General features: G+C 36.3%; 1 protein-coding gene and 1 pseudogene across 7 annotated transcripts in view; both read left to right on the forward strand.

The window, feature by feature from the left end:
- ST7L (suppression of tumorigenicity 7 like) overlaps positions 1–25,898 on the forward strand; it is a 70,897-nt gene that overhangs the window by 1,312 nt on the left and 43,687 nt on the right. For all 6 annotated transcript variants that reach the window (XM_084866208.1, XM_084866209.1, XM_084866210.1 and 3 more), the window contains exons 2-9: positions 655–737; positions 4,514–4,676; positions 5,878–5,932; positions 9,181–9,296; positions 16,829–16,907; positions 21,671–21,825; positions 23,492–23,589; positions 23,841–23,955. In XM_084866208.1, coding sequence (XP_084722334.1) covers positions 655–737; positions 4,514–4,676; positions 5,878–5,932; positions 9,181–9,296; positions 16,829–16,907; positions 21,671–21,825; positions 23,492–23,589; positions 23,841–23,955 — 864 coding nt within the window. The remainder of the gene's footprint in view (positions 1–654; positions 738–4,513; positions 4,677–5,877; positions 5,933–9,180; positions 9,297–16,828; positions 16,908–21,670; positions 21,826–23,491; positions 23,590–23,840; positions 23,956–25,898) is intronic.
- Positions 14,490–15,094, forward strand: LOC311612925 (high mobility group protein B1-like; annotated as a pseudogene). The gene has a single exon. The product of its transcript is annotated as a high mobility group protein B1-like (transcript).

The raw sequence follows: 25,898 nt of genomic DNA on the forward strand, positions 1-25,898 counted from the left end.
TCCCCGCCCCTCCTTTCTGTCCCATGAGATGGCACGGAATACTGAGAGAATGCTCTGAAATAGTTTTGATTTTTTTTTTTTAAAGAACCTAGTTATGATGTAAATACAGATATAACGAACACAAAAACAAGCTAAATAACGGTCTTCCTGCCCTGGTGGATGGAGCACTTTTGGCGGTCTCTGTAACAGGTTAAGGGAGTGCTTACTGGTGGTGATTGACAGTGAAATGTGTGTGTTTTTTTCCACTGAGGGTATCATTTATTTTTCTACGTGTTAACGAGGTACACCATCTAGATGAGACTAGTTAAGTGTTATGCATTTTTGTTTATAAAATTCGAAGCATTTAGGAGACAATTATTTGGAGAGTCTGGTCCAAACTTTCAGCGAGTCGGGCGCAGGGAGGGGCTATGTTTGCTGCTCTAACCATTGGAGCTACCTGGCCAAGGAAAGGCGAGTTTTTTTTGAGGATAGCATACAATGGGACGTTGAAGTAGCTTTTTAAGAAATTACAACTTTCTCAAATGAATGTTATACTAGATATTAATCCACTTATGTTCCCCCACTTGTAAAGACACTTGCTTATTTGTAACGAGTACTTTGAATTTGCATTTTTTTTAAACTTTTATTTTTTATTTTTTTTTCTCCTTTTGGCAGTGACAGTATTTTTAAATTCACTGACGTCCAAATTCTATGTGGCACTTACAGGGACATGTTCTTTGATATCAGGACTAATATTTGTAAGTAGTTTACATTTCCTTCATGCTTTTGTATTTCTCTAAAGATCACAACTCTTTACCATATAGTTACAGTAATTATAAATACTTGTAGGTCAGCATCCTCAAAATGTGGTCAGCATTTTGAAAAAGCCACTGCATCTCCTCTCCACTGTTAGTGATTGACAGGATGCAGTTGTGTATAAAAGGTTTACATTGTAGGGGCTTGAGAGGTGAGTTACATTTAAATGCTTGCAGGGCCCATCTTGGTAACAAAAGTGAGTGAAATGGACACAGTGTAAGCACTGAATTCTTACTTTGAGGGCTGGGTAAACGACAATGCGTGCTACTTCTAGAAAGGGCTAAAGCTGATTGTTGCCATGTAGACTTGTGGACCATTATTACCAGATTTTCCAGTTTTTCAAATTATCCCAAGAGAACCTGGATACACAAGTTTTTTGTTTTAAAAAAAATATTTTATTTATTGTTTACAGAGAGAAAGGGAGAGGGATAAAGTTAGAAACATCGATGAGAGAAATATTCATCAGCTGCCTCCTGCACACCCCTTACTGGGGATGTGCCTGCAACCAAGGTACATGCCCTTGACTAGAATCAAATCTGGGACCCTTCAGTCTGCAGTCTGATGCTTTATCCACTGAGCCAAACAATTTTGGGCATGGATACACAAGTTTTTATATAAAATCTTACAATATGTTAATGTTGGCAACATTGGACAAACTAAGAATTTATCTGTGTCTTGAATTCCGCCTATAGGCTGCCAGTTATCTGTGGAGTGTTTAAGAGTGGGGTTTGAGTTGGCGAACCCTCACTCTAGTGGTGTGACTTAGGGCACATTCATTAGCTCTTCTATCTCCCGGTTTTCTGAGGTGTAAACTGGGAGGTAATCACAGTATCTACTTCATAGGATTATGATGGCTAATGAGGTAAGGCGTGTAAAAGTAACAAACTGGTAGCTCATACGGAGTGAACATTTAATAATTTTGGGTTGTTACTCTGAGAAGTACTACAATAAAGAAGCCAATTTAACTTTAATTCAGCTTTTTCTTGTCTTATTTCATCCAGCTTGCATTTTTAATTAAAAAATTTGAAAGTCTATAATTTTTGTTAACATCCCTAGTGATGGAAGGAACTTTGGAAAAATACTGCTACACATAAAAATCTTAGGGAGTACTATGGTGTGCATGGCCAAGGAATTTTTCTGTACTTTTTTCTCATCTGTAGGTGGTGCTCTCCAGCTATAATAGAAATAACAGCATTTGTATTGGAGTGTTTTGGTTTTGTCTTTTTTATTAGGGCTAACACTTGACCATTTTGTTAAAGTGAAATGCCAGACAAGAAAGAGATTTTTCTCTTAAAAAAATTTATTGAGGAATCCAGGATGAAAACTATGAGTTAATATAAGTCTCAAAGTGTATTGATTTATAAAGCCCATTCATAATTAAGCATATTTAGTCAATACGAGTCAAAGAAAATAAATGATCTTCAAACAGCTGTGGTAATAGAAATAGCATTGGTTTTAGAACTAGAAGATGTAGTTTTAAGTCTTGATTCTGCCACTTACTGGCTGACACCGGGGCAAATCACATAAATTCTGGGTCTTAATCTATTGATTTATAAGAGGAGACATATATATATATATATATATATATATATATATATATATATATATATATATAATCTTTTAAATTTTATTTATTGAATTTTAGAGGAAAAGAGAAAGAAGCATCCATTTGTTGCTCTACTTATTTATGTATTCATTGTTTGATTCTTGTATGTGCCCTGACTAGGGATTGAACCTGTAAGTTGACATATGCTCTAACCCAGTGGTCGGCAAACTCGTTAGTCAACAGAGTGGCAAAACACGGTTTGCAAACTGCCGACCACTGTTCTAACCAATTGAGCTACCCAGCCAGGGATGCATACTATCTTTTTAAACCTAAGTTTTGTTTTCTTTTGTTACTCCTTATCTGAGGATATTACTCATTGATTTTTAGAGACAGTGGAAGGAAAGTGGAGACACAGAACGTCAGTGTGAGAGAGACACAGCCATTGGTTGCCTCCTGCATGTCCAACAAGGGTTGGGGATCGAACTTGCAACTGAGGTACGTGCCCTTCACTGGAACTGAACCAGGGACCCTTCAGTCTGCAGACTGACGCTCGATCCACTGAGCCAAACTGGCTAGGGCTAAAGCAAAGTTTTAAAATTAGGAAACATTTTAAAGGGTAAATTTTGCCATCACTCTTGCAAAATTAATGAGTTTTCATTAGCAAAGGTTATGTTTATAATTTCTTTCACCACCTGTACTTACCACACACACACACACACACACACACACACACACACACTGTGGTATGTTTCAGAGGCAGTCTGTATAACGGTTAAAACCTCTAAAGTCATGTAAACCTCAGTAAAAATCCTAGCTCTACAAAGTATGGATGGTATGAACCAGAGCTAGTTATTTAAAGCTGGAATAGATGTTCTTTCTGAAATCAGTTGTAAGAATTAAATGACATAATGCATGTAAAGAACTTGGCACAATGCTTGGTAAGTACTACCAATTATTATTGCTCCTTTGTGGTAAAAGTTGACTCAAAATGTAAATAAAAACCACTAACATATTAACTAATTAAAAAACTGCCAACACTTCATATAGTGAAGGACAGTTTGTCATTGGCCTTTATGATTAATGTCCCTGACTGACCTAATGTAAATCTTGTCTTTTCTGTCACATGAATAACTTCTGCTTTATGATTTCTTCTTCTGGTTGTTTTATTTTTTTTTTATTTTTTATTTTTAAAAAATATTTTATTGATTTTCTTACAGAGAGGAAGAGAGAGAGATAGAGAGCTAGAAACATCGATGAGAGAGAAACATCGACCAGCTGCCTCTTGCACACCCCCCACCGGGGATGTGCCCGCAACCAATGTACATGCCCTTGGCTGGAATCGAACCTGGGACCCTTCAGTCCGCAGACCGACGCTCTACTGCTGAGCCAAACCAGCTTTGGCCTTCTTCTGGTTGTTTTAAAGAAGTTTCACCCCATTACTTAGTAAAAGAAGCCAATCTGGGGCCATATTTGGTGGTGATTAACTGCCTGCTAACTCAGTAAAAGAAAGCAGGAAAAGAAGCCATTCTAGACTGAGCATAAGACGTTACTGGCATGATAGAAAAAATTCTGCGCCTTGATTTTCTTGCACTGTCCTATATATGTTATAGCATTTGGTCAGTGGAGTAATTGGGGTGCATTGTACAAAATGACATCATACTTTTGGCATCTTTATAACATATTTGTTCTGTTGGTCACTGAAGCAAAAAATAACATTCCTAAAGGTTTTAGAACTGATACGTCTCCTCCCCCCCCCCCCGCCGCCCCCCCCCCCCTCTGTCTAATAGATCATAGCAAAATAGTTTTTAAAGAGATTGTAGTCCTTAAGTAGTGTGGAAATGTTTGTTTATTCTTTAAGTAAAGTAATACATTTGTCTGCTACATGGTAGAGAATAGTCTATCAGTTGACTTTTTAAGGGAAGGTGGACCTTGGTTGTGGGCACATCCCCAAAGGGGGGTGTGCGGGAGGCAGCTGATAGATGATTCTCTCTCATTGATGTTTCTATCTCTCTATCCCTCTCTCTTCCTCTCTGTAAAAAAATCAATAAAATATATTTTAAAAATAAATAAATAAAATGCTGAATTAAAGGGACATGTTGAGATGTTTTAATTTGAGCTCATATCTGCTCATTAGTTCTGTATTAAGTGAAAGATGTTTTCTGTTTGTCATAGATATTTGAATGGTGGTACTTCCAAAAACATGGCACATCTTTTATTGAGCAAGTGTCTGTAAACCATTTGCGACCATTGATGGGAGGAACAGAAAGAAGCATGTCAGATCCAGCTTCTCTTTCCAGCAGCAGAGAAGGTGAAACCGGCAGACAAAATGTGTCAGGTGATTACTTATCTAATGTTTTCAGAGCTATATAGTTAGTCTTCAGAGCTGTATAGTTATGATTGTGTTGGGCTGTGGGAGATAGAAACAACAGAGAGAAGTTTGTCTATCCGTGTAAATACCGATCTAGAGAGGGAGGATCATCAGAGGCATAGACTCCTATTTTGTTAGCCTGCCATCTCCAAACGCAGTTTTGCTTTGTGGTGTAAGACAGCCACTCTGGCTCCAGTTATCATATCCACAGTCCCATTAGCAGGAAGGAGATTAGGCCAGTGGACAATCCTCATACTTGGTATTGCCTTGTTTTACTGGGCTCGGGGCAACGAATCCAATGACGACCAGTATGAGTTGGTGTTGCTACTTTGACTTGAGCTAAAGTACTAGCAGTTTTACCCACTATTGATTTTGTAACATCAGCTCCATTTTGCAGTACTGGCACTAGGGTGAAGTAAGTCAGGTGCCTGGGCACAAAATTTAAGCCCTCACTCTCAGGGTTGAGTTCAAGTCAACACAGTTAAAAAGGCAAATAATGGCTGGGTAGCTCAGTTGGTTAGAATGTCATCCTCATACATCAAGGTTGTGAGTTCAATCTCCACAGTTGGGGTACATACAGAGTCAACCAATAAATGCATAAATAAGTTGAATAGCAAGTTAATGTTTCTCTCTTCCTTCCTTCCTCTTTCTCTCATAAAAATCAATTACAAAAATAAAAGGGCCCTGGCCAGTGTGGCTCAGTTGGCTGAGTATCTTCTCAGTTTGATTCCAAGTTCAATTTCTGGTCAAGGCACATGCCTGGGTGGCTGGCTCCACCCCCAGTAGGGGGAATGCAGGAGGCAGCTGATCGATGTTTCTCTCACATCTGTGTTTCTCTCCTTCCTTCCTCTCTCTCTCAAATCGATAAAACATTAAAAAGAAATAAAAGGGAGAAACTTAAAACCAAACAGATAATCACATTATAATATGGTAAGAGCTATAATTGAATTATGAACCAAATGCTGTGAAGACAGAAATAAGGGAATGACTAGATTTAACTGTATGCTCCGTGACAGTAGGGTGATCCATCCCCTATTTATCTTTGTGCTATCAGTGGCTAGCACTGTACTCAGCATACAGTGACTATACAGTAAATGTTGGTGAATTAAGGTTTAACTGCATTTGATTAAACTGTCTCACTTCCTCCCTTTTCTCCTTTGTTTTTTAGAATGCAAAGTATGGAGAAACCCTTTAAACCTTTTCAGAGGAGCAGAATATAGGAGGTAATACATTTTGCTTTCAGTATAATTATAGCATTGGTTTTAGAGTAAAAGTATTATGGACACACTTGTTTTTATAACTTTATCATAGCTCTTTTAGTTGGAGATATTGATATATAAGATAAAATGATTAGCAGTTTAGTTGGCAGCATCTTTGATAGTACTTATTATAATAGTGCTCACAATGCATAATAAGTATACATTTGACTCGGTTTATGGCAGAAAGCCTTTTCAAAGAATTTATGAGATTAAGAAAAGTTACTAATGTCAGTATATTCCTATGCATATGTGCTTGATTTCAAAATTTATTTGAGCATTCACTAGAAAACACCAATTTGAATGTGAATATAAACTTTATTTGTGCCATAGTAGAGGGTATTGTACTTCTATATTGTATTTTATATTGCCATTTTCTATGTGCTCTACTGTTTCCATTTCTCTCCTGGTTTATACACTAAATGAGAAAACATCTTTTGAAACTTATGACCAAAGAGACTTTACTTTTATTTTGGGAAGGGCTGTGTTTTACCTGGAGATAGATTGGGCATGTTATTTAATTCATTGAACAAGAAACATTACGTGTCTGTTATGTATGGGCACTGTGTAAAATGATGGGGATACTAAATGATTACATAATAATCCCTGTGCTTAAGGACTTGATAGTGCAGCACAGTCAGTCCTGGGAAGTGAAAACTAGGCTTTTATGAGAGATGCCACTAGCCTGTAAGGGGTTCTGCAAAAGACAGGTCTTTGAATTTCTCACTGTGTTTATTAAAAAGTTTTTAGGCTATTCTTTGTTATATTTTACTAGAGGCCTGGTGCACAAAATTTGTGTATGGGAGTGGAGGTCCCTTAGCCTAGCCTGCACCCTCTTGCAATTAGGGACTCCTCAGGGGATGTTCCAACTGCCGGTCTAAACTGGCTGTCAAATATTCCTCTGGCAATCCAGGTCCACTGGCTCCTAACCACTCACCTGCCTGCCTGATTGCCCCTAACTGCTCACCTGCCTGCCTCATCATCCCTAACTGCCTCTGCCTTGGCTTTCACCGCTGTGGCTTTGTCTGGAAGGATGTCCGGAATTATGTTCGGAAAGTCATTCAGCTGTCTGGTCTAATTAGCATATTATGCTTTTATTATAGTGTCTATTTCTTGAAGGTTTTAAAGATAAATTTTTTACCTTAGTATCAGGAACACGTATGCTTCTTTGAATGATTAGTTTATCTTAATGTAAAAGTCTAAATTGCAATGATAATAATTGTGTGGTCATATTGTAGCTAGCCCTTAGCAAGTGTATACATTTCATGTTAGCCTCATTCCAGACTCCATTTTATGGCCCAATCCTAGTTTTTACTTTACTGAGTCTTTTTAATTTGCTTCTTGTTTATGTTATTGACTAGAGGCCCGGTACACGAATTCATGCATCAGTGGAGTCCCTTGGCCTGGCCTGCAGATCAGGCTGAAACTGGCTCTTAGACATCCCTCTAGGGGTCTTGGATTACAAGAGGTTGAGGGACCCCATCGAGGCTGGGGAGGGATGTGGGAGGTTGACCAGCCAGGGATAGACTTGAGAGAGGGTTCCAGGGTGTGTCTTGCTCAGTCTGAATCAGCCAGACCCCAGCAGCAAGCTAACCTATTGGTCAGAGCGTCTACCCCTGGTGGTCAGTGCACATCATAGTGAGCAGTTGAGCAGCCTTAGCATATTATTAGCATATTATACTTTGATTGGTTGAACAGCTGACCAGATAACTGGACACTTAACATATTAGGCTTTTATTACATAGAATATTGTACATATTTTTCACTGCTTTAACTCATTTTGGGAATAATGTAGAGTGTTAATAATTTTTTATGGTTTTTGAATATATAGCAAAACTGTTAAGTGAATAAGGATTTTCTTTTTCCTTTTTCTTTCTCTTTATGATAATTTCTTGCAGAATAGCTAAAAACATTACATAACAAGGCAATGCATGCTACTAAATAACTTAACATCTTTACTACTTATATAAATAATACAATGTGCTTTTAAAATGCCTTTTCTTCAGATTATAAAATGTATGTATATTCATTGTAGAAAATGGGAAGAAAATAAATAGATGTATGAAAAAGAAAGTAAAGACACCTCTTTTTACTACTGAGTAATATTGCTATTAGTATTTCCATCCAGTTTCTGTTCTATATGCATGTATAGAATCAAAACTTAAACATCACAATGTGTGAATTTCCCACAGAATTTCTTCAAAAACATGATTTTTAGTGCTTGTATTTACCATACCTTCTCTACTTCTTGCCTATCTGGGTCCTAGATTATATTTCACTGTTAACATTTACACTAGAGGGATATCTCTCTATATAAATATTTAACCACATATATGATTATCTCCTTAGGTTTGCTTTGTAGCACTGGGATTACTGAATCAAGGGGTGTGAACAGTTTTTTCCCCTTCCCTTTATTTTTTTTTGGTTATGGAAAATTTGAAAAATAAAAGTAGAGAGGGTGGTATAATATACTATATACCCATCCCTTAGGTAGGTGTAAATATTTTTAAGACTATTAATAGATATTACCTAATTGATTTCTGGAACCAGAAATATAAATGCCAATTTACATGATGTCAGCAGAATGTGTGAGTCCATATTCCACCTACAATATATACATATTCGCCAATTTAATATGTGAAAGTAAAAATTATTTATTTTAATTTGGTATTTGTTAATGACTAATGAGATTGCATATTTTAAAATGTATTTATTAGCCAATCTGTTAACGTGCTACTTTGAGTCTCAGGGGAATATGAAAGTTTAAATTTCTAATTTAGTAACATCTGAGAAAAGTTCCTCTTTGCTTTTATGCTTTGAAAGCCCTTTACCATCTTGATACCTAGTAAAAATCCATCTGTGTTTTCTTTTTTCTTTGTACTTTTACTTTTAATCATTCTAACTCACTGAAAATTTACTGAAGTATACTTAAAAAGGTATATATCTGAAACAAATTGTCTTATCCCTTCAAATCTAATTTTGAAACAATGTGTGTTGGATAATCTAGCCTATCCCTTTTTGTTTTTTTTATGTTTTATTATACTCTGAGTAGTTTGTGTAGGTTACCTCTTTTGTTTTATTCATTAAAATAAACTTTTAAAACATCCTGAAATAGAATTTTTAACAATATTTGTTTGAATTTTAAATAGTATCTGTTAAAGCAAATCAATGCTTTCTCATGTTTGATTTACATATTTTCTTGTGTTTTGGTAAAGACTCACTTGGGTGACTGGTAAAGAGCCACTTACATACTATGACATGAACTTGTCAGCTCAAGACCATCAGACCTTTTTCACCTGTGACTCAGACTCTTTACGTCCCTCAGACACAGGTATGTGTTGTCTCTGTTCATGGGATAAGCAGTGGTCATGAAAATTATTTTTAAAGCTCTTTATAGTTATTTATTATAATATACAAAGTTATTTGGCTTGGAGTTGTTTGCATTATTGACAAGAAAGCCAGATTAAATTGAAACTAATTATGATTGTAAACTAGGCAGTTACACTACCTTTCTGTCTTATAAAGAATTTATTTCATTAAAATACTACTTCTATTATTACTTAAAAAAAATCTTTCAGATAAAATGCAGCAATTGCTAATGCAGAGAAAAATGTATCCAATTTGGTCTGGAAAATTAACACCTGCAATTATACATACATGAAAAGAGTAAGAGAAAGTATAAACATTGGGGCGTGGCATGTAGGGAAAAATGGGACATGATTTTATTCCAGTCATAAGTTAGAGATGCATTTAAAGTGGTAGAAGATCATAGAAATGCCTGTTTAATTCTCTCTAAGCTCTTCTCTATAGAAAGAATATTGAAACTCTTAAATGTACAGCTTTGTAATTTGAATGCCCTTTCCCTCCTTATCTATCCTTCTGCTTCTTTCTATCCTTCAGGGTCCAAATTAAAAGTCAAATTCTCTAGAAAATCTTCTCTGGGATCTTCCTTCTTCTCTGCAGTTCTACAGTATAGTTCAAACCTCAATGAAACAATTTCAACCACAAACAATTCTTTGCTAATGTCATTATGTTGCTTTAATGTTTGTCCTCCCTAATAGGGTGTGAAACTTTGGAAAGCAGGTACTATATTCCATCATCTTTGAATCCCTGTCATCTGGCACAGTGCCTAGCATACTGTAAATACAAATACTAATATTTATTATCTGATGAAAGTATGAATGAATGAGTGGTGTTGGTGTCACAGATGTTTTCAGCAATTTCACTAATAATAGTTAATACTTGTAAAGCACTTAGTATGCATCAAGCATTGTTCTAAGAAATTTATATAAATGTACCAATCATCTTATGAAGTAGGTACTATTATCAAACTTATTTTAAAAATAAAGAACCAGTGAGAGCCCTAGTTGGTTTGGCTTAGTGGACAGAGTGCCAGCCTGTGGACTGAAGGGTCTTGGGTTTGATTCCAGTCAGGGGAACATGCCTGGTTGCAGGCTTGATCCCCAGAAGGGGGCATACAGAGGGAGCCGATAAATAATTCTCTCTCATCATTGTTGTTTTTATCTCTTTCTCCCTCTCCCTTACTCTCTGAAGTCAATTAAAAAAAGAAAAAAAAGAATCAGGGGTAAAGGGGAATCAAGCAACATGCCTAAGTCATCTAGCTATCTTCTATCTATAATATGATAATAAGGGCTATAATATGCTAATTAGACTGGACGTCATTCAGGATGACCTTCCGGATGAAGCCAGGGCTGTGATGGAAACCTAGCTCCTGGGGACCTGCTGTGGCCGGAGGGAAGCCTGGGTCTCAGGTGCCAGAGGGGGGCCAGGGCCGGCAGCCGAGGAAAGGAAGGCCTGCTCTTGCACGAATTTCATGCATCGGGCCTCTAGTTAAATGATAAGGCTAGGTTTCAAATTCAAGTCTGGCTCTTAACCATTAAACTACTGCCACATTGCCACTATCACTCACCACATTGACAGGCAGAAGAAAAACACCAATAATAAGGGTCTGAAAAATAGCCAGTTTTCCAGCATTGAAGTGAGTTCATTGTGATATCTCTTTCCTGAATTAAATATATTAAGGGTGGGTGGTAGCAGGAAATCCTAGGGTAGTCAGTATACTTACATTAAAGGGTTTAATTGTAAGTAGTTGAAAAAGCAGTTCTTTATGTTTAGATGCTTAATGTTTATGTTAATGGCAAAAGTGTAGCAACCATGGCTGTCCACTAAAGCTGTGGTCCTGAAACAGTTTTGTTCACATACCTCCTAAGAGAATTTTGAGAAAATGGTGTATCTCTTTACACTTAAAAAAAAAAAAATTCCACCAAAGGGTGTTTATTTGTTTTAGAGAGAGAGGAAGAACAAGAGAGAGACAGAGAGGCAGAGAAAGAGAAAGCACCCATGTCTATCGGTTATCTCCTATAGGGCATGGGATCCAAGGGACCCAACCTGAAACCTAGGTCTGTGCCCTGACGGAATCACACCCGAAACCTTTAGGCTATGGGCTGACGCTTCAGCGAACTGGGCCGCCTGGCCAGCAGGGCCCCTTAACATACTTTTAAGTTGATATAAGGTTAAATAATTGCAAAGAATATGGTTTTTAATATAGTACAAATATAGAAAATTGAAAATAAAACTAGAATATCCTATATTTGAATGTATCTCAAGGAATGTAATGACTTGATACATACCATTGTTGAAAAATACATGAGCAAATACCCTTTAACAGTAGTACATTTCCTAGAAGTCTTTTTTGTTCTGGAATTCATATCCATCCCAAGCTTCATATGATTTTAATATGATTATTTTGTGCTTGAGAGTCTTTTATCACATGTATGAGTTTTCCACAATAAATTTTTAGTATAAATGAAAAAATTAATTTTCTTTGACCATAAGGTTCTAAATGGTATTGTGTACTTTAATTATATTTTTGTCAAATCCTTGGAGCTCCATATTTGGCTCTTTCAACTTTGGAAAATGGCCTCTGTATAACCTAATTGGCTGGCTAAGTTCTCATTGTCAGTCCTATTAACCAAATCAGATTTACTTTCTGACAAAGTCTGACTTCATTTTTCAATTCAGATAAACATATTAACATGCATCCCATGACAGCCATCTCTCTTCTGAACACAGATTATAAGATAGAAAGATAGAGTCTCAGAATCTCATAGATTGCCTAGACCTTACCTCAGCCAAAATAAGATTCCACTGCCTTTATTATTTCTTACTAATGCCCCCTTGGCCTTATTGTAAGGGGACCTTCCTGTAGGAGAATGCATTCTTTGATCGTAAGGGAAGAGGGATGCTGATAAATGGAACTGGTAAGCATTATCACTCCCTCCCCCCTTTACAATATACTTGAATTCAGTGTATCTAAGGGCCAGAATAATGATGAGCTTCACTGTTAAAAAGTAAGTTAAAGGTGGAACCCTATTATAGGTTCCTTGATTAAAAATGGCTACTCCCAAACCTGAACTTTGAATTGTCTGGTTTTTATACTGAGCAATGCACCTTGGGAAGGTTCAGGATGGGTGAGAAGTAAGACTTCTTTTTATAAAGTTGGAGAAAGGAATATATCTTTTGGGGAGTGAGAAAGTGGATGTTGGGTAGGAATGGAAAACCTGCATGATGCACTGACCAATCAGAGGAACATTCTTCAGGTAGATGAGTTATAGGAAAGAGTCATATAAAGTTAAGGCTTTAGAAACTGGTTTCTCTTAAAACCATGCATCCTGTTTTGGTCCTTGCAAAGGTTCATGTACTTCTAGAGTTACACATATTCCCAGCTAAAGACCAAAATCAAGGGCAGACTTTACCTGTGAATGCTAATCCAGAAATGGACTGTTGGTTCCATATTGATCTTTTCAGACAAATGTGTGATATGATAAATTTCTCTTGAATATTGTCATCAGAAATTACTACATTAGTAGATTTTGTTCTCATCCTATTGGCTTATCTAAAACAGAGAACAAAGATATCCTCAAGGCCAGCCAAGAGTGATTTTGGATAATTCATTTTCTTGGTATTTTTTCCCCCAACATTTAAAAACTGGGAGACTTAACATTAAAATTCAGATTTACACTTTAGAAATTTGGAAAATATGGCATACTTGGACCTGCATTTCCACCTGGCATTAATCAGTTAGACCTGAGCTTTGATTCTTCTTTAGACAGTGCATATGTTTTTAGTTCATTCATTTATGTTCTTTACCTAGCCTTTTTAGGCATTAATATTTGTGACCCCTGATCTTGAGATAAATGCTAGTGTCTTTTCTGTTTATTAGCATGTTAGAATATTATTTAACTTGAAAATAAATAAATTTGATTGACTTGTTAACTGCTTGTGTTATTTTTAAGCATATCAAGAGATCTTAAAGAGGACAGGTGAATATTAAATTAGCAGTTTGCTTTAGATTATTCCTTAACCTTTTTTTTTTTTTAGAAGGAAATATGTATTTTTCTTTATACTTAATTTCCCCTTTGACTTAGAACTGCATTGGTTGTAAAGAATAATTTTGAGAAGCTGGATAGTGCAGTTAAAAACAATAAGAAAAATGCTTAACGGTGGATTTGACGACCTTACTAGAAATAAAAGACATCTAAGAGTAAATGAGATCATTTTCATGTATTAATAACGGCAAATGTTATTCAGTGTTGGTAAGGAAGTATGGGAACAGTCACTCTCCTACACTGCCTGAAATAATATTAAGTTAATGTAAATTTTATTGGGAGGGATTTTGGAGTATAAATTCAGAATCTTTTAAAAGATGCATACATTTTAACCATTCCACTTCTTGATCAGGTATACAAAGGTAGATATTGAAATGTGTTTTTATAATATTTCTGTAAGAAAACTAGAGGCCCAGTGCAAAAAAATTTGATGTAACACAATTGTGCATCAAAAAAGAATTTGTTAAATAAATTGAGATATATTCTTAATATACTAGAATACCAAACTATTTAAAATGTTGGTGAAACCGAAACAGGTTTGGCTCAGTGGATGGAGCCTCGGCCTGCGGACTGAGGGGTCCCAGATTCGATTCCGGTTGGGGGCGTGTGCATTGTTTGTAGGCACATCCCCCAGTGGATCGACGATTCTCTCTCATCGATGTTTCTGGCTCTCTGTCCCTCTCTCTTCCTCTCTGTAAAAAATCAATAAAATATATTTTTTAAAAATGTTGATGAAGAGAGCCATACAGTATATTATACTCCATAGAGACAGTGCCAGGGCAGGTGCGGCTGAACAGGTACTCGGCAACTGTGTGCTCCCTGAGGAAAAGTAGTTAAATATGGCAGTCCCTGGCCAGGGTGGCTTAATTGGTTGGAGCATCAGCCAATACACCAAAAGGTAGAGGTTCGATTCCCAGTCAGGACACATAGCCTAGTTGTGGGTTCGATCTCCAGTTGGCGTGCATGTGGGAGACAGCCAATTGATGTTTCTCTCTCCTCTCTCTCTCTCTTCCCCTCTCTCTCTCTCTCTCTCTCTCTCTCTCTCTCTCTCTCTCTCTTTCTCTCTCCTTTTCTCCTCTTTCTCTCTCTAAATCAATTAAAAATTTTTTTTGAAAATGGGCAAAGGAGATCTAAAAAGCCAAGAGGCAAAATGTCTTCGTATGCCTTCTTTGTGCAAACCTGCCAGGAAGAGCACAAGGAGGAAGTGCCCAAGTACTTCAGTCAGCTCCTTAGAGTTTTCTGAGAAGTGCTCAGAGAGGTGGAAGACCACATCTGCTGAAAAGAAAGGAAAACTTGAAGACATGGCAAAGGTGGACAAGGCCCATTATGAAAGAGAAATGAGAACTTGTATTCTTTCTAAAGGGAAAACAAAAAGGAAATTCAAGGATCCCAATGCACCCGAGACCTCCTTCAGCCTTTTTCTTGTTCTGAGTATTGCTCCAAAATCAAAGGGAGCATGCTGGCCTATCCATGGTGACGTTGCAGAGAAGCTGGGAACATGAAATCACACTGTTGCAGGTGACGAGCAGCCTTATGGAAAGAAGGCTGCCAAGCTGAAGGAGAAATACGAGATGGATACTACTGCATATTAAGCTAGAGCAGAGCCTGATGAGACAAAAAGGGAGGGCTGAAAAAGAAAAAAACAAGAAAACGAAGATGAAGAGGAGGAGGAGAATGATAAATAAGTTCTAACATAGTTTTTTTCTTTCTTTCTTTCTTCTCTTTAAAGCATTTACCTGCCCCCCTCTCCCATACACAAATCACTCCTTCTGAAGAGAAAAATTGAAATGTAAGGCTGTGTAAGCATTGTGTCTTTTTTTTTGTATACTTTACACACTACCAAATGTGTTTTTAGATAGTCCTATCCTGGTGATATTTTCTTTCTTTTTTTTTTTTTTTTAATATATTTTATTGATTTTATACAGAGAGGAAGGGAGAGAGATAGAGTCAGAAACATCGATGAGAAAGAGTCATCAGTCAGCTGCCTCTTGCACACCCCCTACTGGGGATGTGCCCGCAACCAAGGTACATGCCCTTGACTGGAATCGAACCCGGGACCCTTCAGTCCCCAAGCTGACGCTCTATCCATTGAGCCAAACCGGTCCCGGCTATCCTGGTGATATTTTCAATAGCCACTAACCTTGCCCAGGACAGTATGGAGGGGTAAATTGCCATGGAAATTTAAAGCAGGTTCTTGTTGGTACACAGCACAAATTACATATGGGAATAGTAACTTTTTCATCGTCAGTTGTCTCTGATGCAGCTTATACAAAATCATTGTTGTTCTGTTAACTGAATACCATTCTGTAATTGCAAAGAAATTGCAGCTGTTTTGTTGACATTCTGAATGCTTCTAAGTAAATTCAATTTTAAATTTAAAAATAAAATATGGGTAAAGATTCACAAAATTTGACTTGTGAGTATCATGTAACTTATAGAAGAGAACCCACCATAAAAAATGGCGAATCTAATATTTAATTTCATGTTGTATTTTAATGTTTCAGTAAAATGCTGTTCTTCACCTGGTTATTATCAGATGGGTGCTGATGTGTCAAGTTGAGGAAGCATTAGCTGTCAGCTAGCTGGAGATATGTTTGATATTAGAAATGTATTTTTGTTACACAAGTAGAATATACGTATTGTCTTATTTTCTAAGCCAAGACTAATATTTTGTTTCCAAAGGAAAACTCAAACATTTTCCACATTATTCTTTTTGGACAGTTGTGGGTTTTGTTCCAAAAACAACATTTATAGATACTCTATTTTTCTTATCAACCTTGAAATAGGCCAGATAGTTTCATGAGTCTACTTTATTTGTTTAATTTTTAAGAAACTTTACTTAGTGTGAAATTTTCATTTGGTACTGTAAATGATAGCTGATATTGTTATTTCAGAGAGATTCTAATTCAGGTTTTTGTTGAATCTTTGTAGAAACTGACATTTTCCTTAAATGTACTATATTCTAAATTAATCCCCCCCTTTGAATACAAAATGTAAATTCAGACATTCTTTCTAGATTGAATCATTGATTAGACAAAGACTTTATTTTTAACTCTTTTTATATATTTCTAGCAGTTCCAAAGAATCTTTTCAAAATTATAAAGAGCTAGAATATTTCATGTTGATTATGTCACCCAGACTCAATTTTTATATGCACATAGTATAAAAATGTTCATGTATAATGATGTGATTAATTTGATTAAGTACCTTATGTGTTATTAAAATAGACCAGAAAAACAGTATATTTCTCTTTATTATGTGTGCAACTTCCAAATTTAATATAAATTTCTCATGAGGTTAATGTGAGCTAGCACCCCAATTTCTTGTTTCTTACATTTACTAAGAACATGTTATTTAAGCCTTTGTTTACCCTCCTAGCTCATTCTTCATGTGTTTTGCATAAAATTATTTATGTTTACCATCTCATCTACTTTTTGAAATATTTTTCCTACAGTTATGCAGAAGGCATGGAGGGAAAGAAATCCTTTATCTCGAATTAAAGCAGCCTACCAAGCTTTAGAATTAAACAATGAGTAAGTTTGAAATATATGGAAAATAAATTTGTTTTGAAGGAAACCCAAGCAAATGATTTAATGTTTCCTTTTGTCTGTCCCTTATTTAGTCATAACAATCTTCTTTCTCTTTTTGCATACTTGAGACAAAATTTGCCATGTTCACTGACATATGTATTTTGCTTCAGAAAGTAAACTTTCCTATGCATTAAGTAGAAATTATGTTAGAAATACTTTTTAAAATGAAGAGTGCTGATCTAATTGGTGATACTTGATATTAAAAAGTACCAAAATACTATGCCACTTGTTTTAATTTTGTTTTTCACTTAAATCATTCATTTAAAGCATTCATTCAGCCCTGCGAACTTTAGTTACTAATGGGATGGGAGGCATGAGATGGGGATTTAAGATACGTAAAATGTGTCTCTAACTTAATTTTTTTCATGTTAACAAGCATTTTTTAATTCTTTGTGTTAACTTTATATTTTGAAATGATGAAATATAAAATCATAAGTCAACTTAATATTTAAATGGGACAGATCAATGCATATTAATCTAATACTAAAATATGGCCCCAGTTGGGATTAATCAAGGTATGCTTCCTGAATAAAGTGAACTTAGCACTGTCCCCTATATTCCTTCTCCTTCCCTCTCTCCCCAGATATATTATCCTTATTAAGAAGACCTTCCCAAAGCAGAAGAAAAATGGCAGTATAGGGAATCCCAAAAGCAGTAAATCAACTTTATTGAAACTCTGGAAACTAATCAAAATTTTATAGCAACTTGGAGAATGCTTAATCAATTAAAAAAAAACACAACAGTTGAATTTTTGTAAGAGACCTTTGTGGTATTTTAACTTACAGTGGCCCCATCCCTACTCGCTAGTTCCTTGGCCCCTTTGGAAACAACTCCCAGAAGTAAAATGGACCTAATTCTCAAAGAATTGTGGTTGCTTTTTTGGACCTGTCTGTTGGCTCCCTGAAGGACCAGCCCAAGAGACTTGCCTTTATTTAGGATAATTTGGAACTGTCCCTGTACTGACACAACTACATTGGGGGGAAGGGCATTTGGTAAAACATTTAAAGGCAAATACACTAATTTCTGCTGCCTGGGGCAAGGGGTAAAAGTTGGGGCAAACAATAGACAGACAAAGCTTTGGAGAAAAGCTGGGGAATGAGATACTTGGGAAATAAAGGTTTTGAAAAGCTACCACATTTTTCCTGGAAATCTCAAAGGCTGCACAACTGCCCAAGGTACATGCTTAAGAAGACCCTAAATCTCATGTTTTTCTAACTCTCAGCTTCTGTTCAAACAGAAAGTGAAGGCTAAGTCAGAATTATAAACTGGCTGATTGAATGTTGAAGGTGTGCCCCAACACACACACACACAACCCATCTGCAAAGACTTGTTTTTGGTTCCAGTTGTTAAAGGCAATCTCTACCAAATTCCTGGCTGCCCACTACGCTGAAGGATTAGAGACTTCATTGGTCACACATGATAGAGAATATGAACTTTACAAAATTAGTTCAGAAAGTCACCAAAGAAACAACCACAGTAAGCAATAACAACAAACTCTGGCGAGGAGAAGAACATTTCTGGAGTTTCCAGATTATAATATTCAAAATTCCCAGTTTTCAAGAAAAAAATTTCAAGACATGCAAAGAAGCAAAATATGCCCCATACACAGAAAAGAAAGGAAATGAATAGAAATTGTCCTTGAGGAAGCCCAGACTTTATACTTTCTAGATAGTCTTTCAATAAACTTTAATTTTTTAAAATGTGTTTTTAATTGATTTTAGAGAGAGACGAAGAGAGAGAAACATTAATGTGAGAAACACCAATCGATTGCCTTCCACATGCATCCTAACCAGAGGTTAAATCACAACTTGGGTCTGTGCCCTGACTGACAATCAGACTGGCATCCTTACAGTGTGCAGGAGAATGCTCAACTGACTGAGCCATACCAGCCAAGTCTAAATCAACTACTTTAAATATGCTCAAAGAGGTAAAGGAAGCCATGTACACAGAACTAAAGGAAAGCAGAAGAATTACGTCTCACCATTAAAAAGTAGGTAGAGCCCTAACTGGTTTGGCTCAGTGGATAGAGCTTCGGCCTGCAGACTCAAGGGTCCCAGGTTTGATTCTGGTCAAGGGCATGTACCTTGGTTGCAGGCCCATCTCCAGTGGGGGGTGTGCAGGAGGCAGCTGGTCGATGTTTCTCTCTCATCGATGTTTCTAGCTCTCTATCCCTCTCTCCTCCTCGCTGTAAAAAAATAAAATAAAATATATGTATATTTAAAAAAACGAAAAGTAAAAAGTAGGTAGAAAGAGCTAGAAATAAGTAAAAGGAATTAAATAGAAATTCTGGAGTTGAAAAATATGACCAAAATAAAAATCTTTCTACATGAATACAGCAACAGATTTGAGCAGGCAGAAAAAAAATCAGTAAACTGGATTTAGGTCAATTAAGATTACCTAGTCTGAGGAGAAATAAAAATAAAGGAATGAAGAAAATGAACAGAGCCTAAGAAACCTTTAGTACACTATTGGACATACCAATCTATCACTATTCACAGATGACATAATACATGCAGGATATTGTAAAGAATATACATACACACATTATTAGAGCTAATAACTAACAAAGTTGCAAGAGACAAGATCAACATATAAAAATAAGTTGTATTTCTGTACACTAGCAATGAACTAACTGAAAAGGAAAATAAGAAAACCATTCCATTTACAATAGCATAAAAAACATTAACATAAGAAGTTTAGTTTAGCCCAGCTGGTGTGGCTCAGTGGTGAGCATGGGCCTATAAACCAGGAGGTCATGGATCCATTCCTGGTCAGGGCACATGTCAAGATTGCAGCCTCGATCCCCAGTGGGAATCAAGGAGGTAGAAGACTTGTATACTGAAAACTAAAAAGTATTGTTGAAAGAAGTTGACCTAAAAATGGAAAGACATCCCATGTTCATGGATTGGAAGATTTAATATTTTTAAGATAGCACTACTCCTCCAGTTGATCTACAAATTCAATGCAATTTTGATCAAAATGTCGGTTGCTATTTTTTGTAGAAAGGACAAGCTGATTATAAAATTCACTTAGAATTGCAAGAGATCTCAAATAGCCAAAACAGTCTTGTAAAAGAAGAATAAAGTTTGAGGACTTTCTTCCTGATTTCAAAACTTACTATGAAGCTAAAATAATTTATAAGGGTAGATTACTAATTTAACCCAATATAAAATAATGAAGTAGTCTCTTTTAGTGAAATTATATACCTCAAATTAAGGTATTAGTTGAAGGATGCTGAAATGGTGTGATTTGCATTTTCCAAATGAAAGATCTGTCTTGTCCCCAGTGAAAAAGAACTTTAAAAAAAAAAAAAAAAGTTTTTATTGATTTTAAAGAAGAAGGGAGAGGAGAGAGAAACATCAATAGATTGATCAATTGACTGCTTTCTGCATGCCCCCTTACTGGGGATCAAGCCTATAACCTGGGCATGAGCCCTGACCTGGAATCAAACCCATGACTTCTTGGTGCATGGAATGATGCTTAACCAAATGAGTCATATCAGCCAGGGCTTGTTTCCAATTTTTTTGTTGCTATCTTGCCATCACTTTTGTTCCATGCCCACCTTGTACTTTTATTAATAATTTCTCCCCTGTTGTAATGCAAATCATATATGTAACAAATTTTCTGGTAGCCACATTTAAAAAGTAAAAAATATATGCAATTAACTTGAAGAATATATTTCATTAGCTATATTCAACATATTAATATGTTTTAACATATATTCAACGTTAAAAATAAATTAAGTATTTTATATTCTTTTAAGTCTTCAAAATTCAGTGTGCGTTTTGCACTGACCATACACTGACTGGTGTGCATCTCAGTTTGGACTAGACACATTTCAAATGCTCAATAACTATTATACATGAGGCCAGTGACCACAATACTGGACAGTCTATACTTAGATAATCAGAACTGGGATATTGTCTCTAGAAGAGAGATGAACTAGTTATTTCTGGGAATGGAAAAGAAACTTTCTGTTTCTCTTTCTTTTTGTCCCCAAACCAGTTTGTTTATTTTATTATCCAGCTTTTGACTTAAAGGATATAAAGACAAATCTATGTTTTGGTGGGGTGAAGAAAAGGAAACTGGGAGTCAGCATGGGTGTGAGGAAAGACTAGGCTGCAGATCATGGGATGTTTTGCTGCAGCACTGTTGTTGATAAGTCTGAGAGAGGACGGGGCAGCACAAACAGGAAATACTCAGTGTAGTGAAAAAGTCTAGTCCTGAAATATGTTTCTGAGTCCAATTGTAAAGGTGCCTGATTGGCCATGGGATATTCTTGTCAAACGTCACACTTTCCTATACCTCCGTTATCCGTTTGATGAATATTACAAAGTACATAGTGATTAAGAGCAGGCATGACCACTAGAGTACATCATCCCTTGAACAACTGTTAGGTAATTTTTTATACATCTTCTTTTCTCCCTCTTCCACAAAAGGAAAATACAGGATAACGGATCAGAATGAATATAGAAGTAAAAGAAAGCAAAGGGAGGGAAAGAAAGATAGGAAATGGAAAAATGTGCAAATAAGACATAAAGGGTATACTAGTATGCCCCTAATACATTACTGATGGAAGTTGTTTTTATTCTTAAAGAGATGGAAAATATAGGGAAAGGCAGGGAAATATAACATAGAACAAAGGGACATACCTAAGAGATATATTTGCTTTACTGTTTAAATTGTGTTGCTTGCTTTCTCTGTAGCTGTGCCTCTGCATATATTCTATTGGCTGAGGAAGAAGCAACAACTATTGTCGATGTTGAGAAGTTATTTAAGCAGGCACTCAAGGCAGGAGAAACGATTTATAGGCGGTCGCAGCAGTGTCAGCACCAAAGTCCTCAGCATGAAGCCCAACTGAGTAAGCAAATTCGAACTAATTTTTATCTGTTTTTCAGGTCCTGCAATTAGCTCTTTTATGTTTAAAACACCAACAATAATAAACTTAATACTTAGAGGTTAGCTACTTTTCCTAAGTGATCATCTATTCATAATATCTACAAGCCAGAAAGACTGAAGTACATACTAGCTAGAGAATGCTCGTGGAAGGAAACAGATCTGCTCTGGTTATTGAGGGATGTGCTGCTCTAAGACTTAATAGTAATTTATTTCATATGAGAATTGGGCTGATTATCGGAGAAACACAACTCAGAAAGAACCATGAGACCCTTCTAGTAATGACAAGCAGCTATTACCTTTATCCTTACCTTACCCCAAGCAATCGTAAGGGGGACCTCAATTGGTTTGCTCTTCAGACTGTATGTATCTCTGTATAGTGGCCCCTTTAGTACAAAAACCAGCCTTACTTGGCATGGTTTCTTTCTTTGGTTGATTTTTCTCTGTTGTGTTTGAGATCTTATAAGCCATAGCAACTGAGGTTCGTTCTTTCTTCTTACAGAGATACTTTCCCAATTATGATTGAGACCCTTTTACCAAAGATGTTAGAATATGTAGTACTGCTGCTTCCTGCTGTTTTTGTGTGGCCAGAGAGTTAGTTTCATGATGTTGGTAGATAGTGGGCCAAAAATTGACATATGTTTACATAATGCATTATCTGCTAGCAGTTAAGTTCTAAATCTTTTATTTGTGGAAATCAAAATTTGTGTAACGTTTTCTCTCTAACTAAACATTGATGTATACAGAATGTTTCATTAATGCTTGTTACAAAACACAACTGTGAGAATATGTGATTTTGCAGCCTGGAACTAATGAAATTGTATTTATAAAAAAGTTACACCATTTGTCCTTGTATTGTCTCAAATATCGTTATGAAATACTTGCAGAACTATTAGCTCTTTCTAGAAGTAATTTTATAGTTTATTAGTTAGAATCTATTGAGCAAAAGTTTGCACTAGCCATGGAAATTTTGTCTTTAAAAATCTTTTTTCAGTTAAAACAATAAATGATGTTAAAATAATAGATTGTTTATGCAGAAATGTAAAATAATAGGTTAATGTTACTTATTATATGTGCTTTTTTATATTAATATTAACATGCATTTGTTAAGTATACATAGATTACTTTTTAAAATATATATATTTTATTGATTTTTTACAGAGAGGAAGAGAGAGGGATAGAGAGTCAGAAACATCGATGAGAGAGAATCATCGATCAGCTGCCTCCTGCATGACCCCCACCGGGGATGTGCCTGCAACCACGGTACATGCCCCTGACGAATCGAACCCGGGACCCCTCAGTCCACAGGCCAACGCTCCATCCACTGAGCCAAACCGGCTTCGGCCACAGATTACTTTCTATATTCTCATATTACCTATTGGTAGAGGTAAAAGTAATTCAATGTAAGCTTTTAATATAAGAAACTTCAAACATATACACAAATAGAGCAGCGTAATGAATCCACATTTAATGGTCATCATCCAAATACAACAATCATTAATATTTTTCCATTCTGACACAATTTAATTTTCATTAAAGCTGCCAGAGTAAGCAAATAAAATTAATGGGTATGTTAATGAAATAGAAAATCATACTACAAAAATGATAGCTGTGTCATTTTTTTTAAATAGGGAGAGATACCAATGTACTGGCTTATATTAAAAGAAGATTGGCAATGTGTGCAAGAAAATTAGGAAGAATAAGAGAAGCAGTAAAAATAATGAGAGATGTAAGTGAATTTGATAACTGGACCTTCATATTCTTCAAAAAACTAAAAATGTGGTTTGAGTTGCCAGTTATTTTAATGTAGAATCATTGTTTTTTAATTGTGACAGTTTTTATGAAAAGATAATTATTGCTTAAGGATAGAGCCTCCACAGTTTTGTTACGAAACAAAAGAATTTCTATTTCAGTGAATCTGACTCACTATGTTGAGTTTCTTTGCTGTAATTTTAATCTTTTCTTCCTTTTACTATACAGTTGATGAAAGAATTTCCTCCTCTTACCATGTGGAACATCCATGAAAATCTCCTAGAATCACTTTTAGAATTACAGGCCTATGCAGATGTTCAGGCAGTCCTAGCAAAATATGATGGTGAGTGATACTTGTTTTAGTTGATCACATGGTTTTTATTATCCTAAATAATAAAAGCCTAATATGCAAATTAGCCAAAGGGTGGAACGACTGGTCACTGACCAGTTGTGCATTGACCACCAGGGGGCAGATGCTCAACACAGGAGCTGGCCCCAGCCCTCAAGCCCCAGGCCAGCCAAGGCTGGTGCCAGCAGGGGGGCCCCTAATAGCCCTGCCTGTCGCCCTGTGACCAGGCACAGGTGGGGGGGCGGGGCTGGCTAGTGGGCAGTGCCAGGCTGGCCAAGTTGGGTGCCAGTCACCTCACAGATTGACCCTGATTGCAGGCCAGGCCAAGGAACCCTCCCAGTGCATGAATTTCGGGCCTGTAGTTATACTATAACAGTACAAATTTAACTGTTGGGTGTTGGGAAATGAAGTTGGGAGAATTTTACAAAGCATAGCCTTTCTCCTCATTCTGAGTGAGTCATCAGCTTTTAAACCCAAGCTGCATATATCCTAACTAGCATAAAGCTTCTGATCATATCTTTCACTATAAGAGAACATACTAGTTTTATTCACACTTGTCCATTTGTAAGTTCCTTCCCATTAGCTTGGGAATCCCTGTGACTTGGCAGGTTTGAAGTGTGTTACACTTGGAAAGAGAAGTTTATTTCTTTTAAACATCTGGAATTCTTAGGAACTGCTTCAGAATACTGTGGGCTCATGGAGAAATTTATGAGAAATTCTTTCCATATGTAACTGATCAGATACATGGCCTGCTTATGATGCTTATGATGAACAAGCTTAGGAATCAAATATAAAACAGCAGAAAAGTCCTGATTCATTAAATCTAAAATAAAACTCACAACTTAACAGTTTTTATAATTCTATATAATAAAAGCCTAATATGCAAATTGGATATGCTTCTGTGTTTTCAGTTATTTTTATGAGTCCCCAGTTTTTACCATTCTAGAATTGTGAAGTTTTAAAAGCAATTTAGGTTTTTGGTTCTTTATTTGCTGGAACATCTATAGTCTAAAATTTCAAAGGAATTCTGTTTGAATTTATACTCTCCTAATAATGTTATTTTAGGCATTATTTTTTAATTTTAGTTGACATATGGTATTAAATTAGGTTCAGGTATATATCATAGTGATTAGTATATCTTATGAGGTAATCAGCAGATGAGCCTAGTACCCATCTGACTTCATATATAGTTATTACACTATTATTGACTGCTAGAGGCCCTGTGCGTGAATTCATGCACGGTGGGGTGTGGCAGGCTGGTGGGGGTTAAGGGACACAGGAGGTTGGCCTGCCAGCTGGGCAGAGGGGCTGTGAACGGTTGGGAGGGCTGATCAGGGCCCAATTGGGCCAGTTGGCCATCACAGTGCATGTCATAGTAACAGGTCATTCTGGTCATTTTGTTGATCTGTGTGTCTTTTTTGTGCCACCCAAGACCATACTGTTTTGATTATTATAGCTTTGTAATATTGTATAATTTGAATTTAGGTAGCATAATACCTCCAATTCTGTTATTTTTTCTCAAAGATTGCTTTGGCTATGTGTTTTTTGTATGATCCCACATAAATTTTAGGATTATTTGTTCTAGTTCTATGAAAAAATGCCATTCCATTGGTATTTTGATAGGGATTGCATTAAATGCATAGATTGCTTTGAGTGATATTGATTTTGACAATATTAATTCTTTCAATCCATAAGCTTGTATATCCTTCCATTTATTTGTGTCTTCTTCAATTTCTTTCACCAATGTCTTACAGTTTTCATAGCAGAGATCTTTTATCTCTTTGGTTAAATTTATTTCTATGTATTTCTTTTTTAAATATGTTTTTACTGAAAAGAGAAAGAGAAAGGGAAAGAGATAGAGAATTAAAAACATCAATGAGAGAGAAGCATCATCGATCAGCTGCCTTCTACATACCCCCACTGGGGATCAAGCCTAC

Source organism: Pipistrellus hanaki (genome assembly GCF_964339955.1).
Source record: "Pipistrellus hanaki genome assembly, chromosome: 18".
Classification (NCBI taxonomy): domain Eukaryota; kingdom Metazoa; phylum Chordata; class Mammalia; order Chiroptera; family Vespertilionidae; genus Pipistrellus; species Pipistrellus hanaki.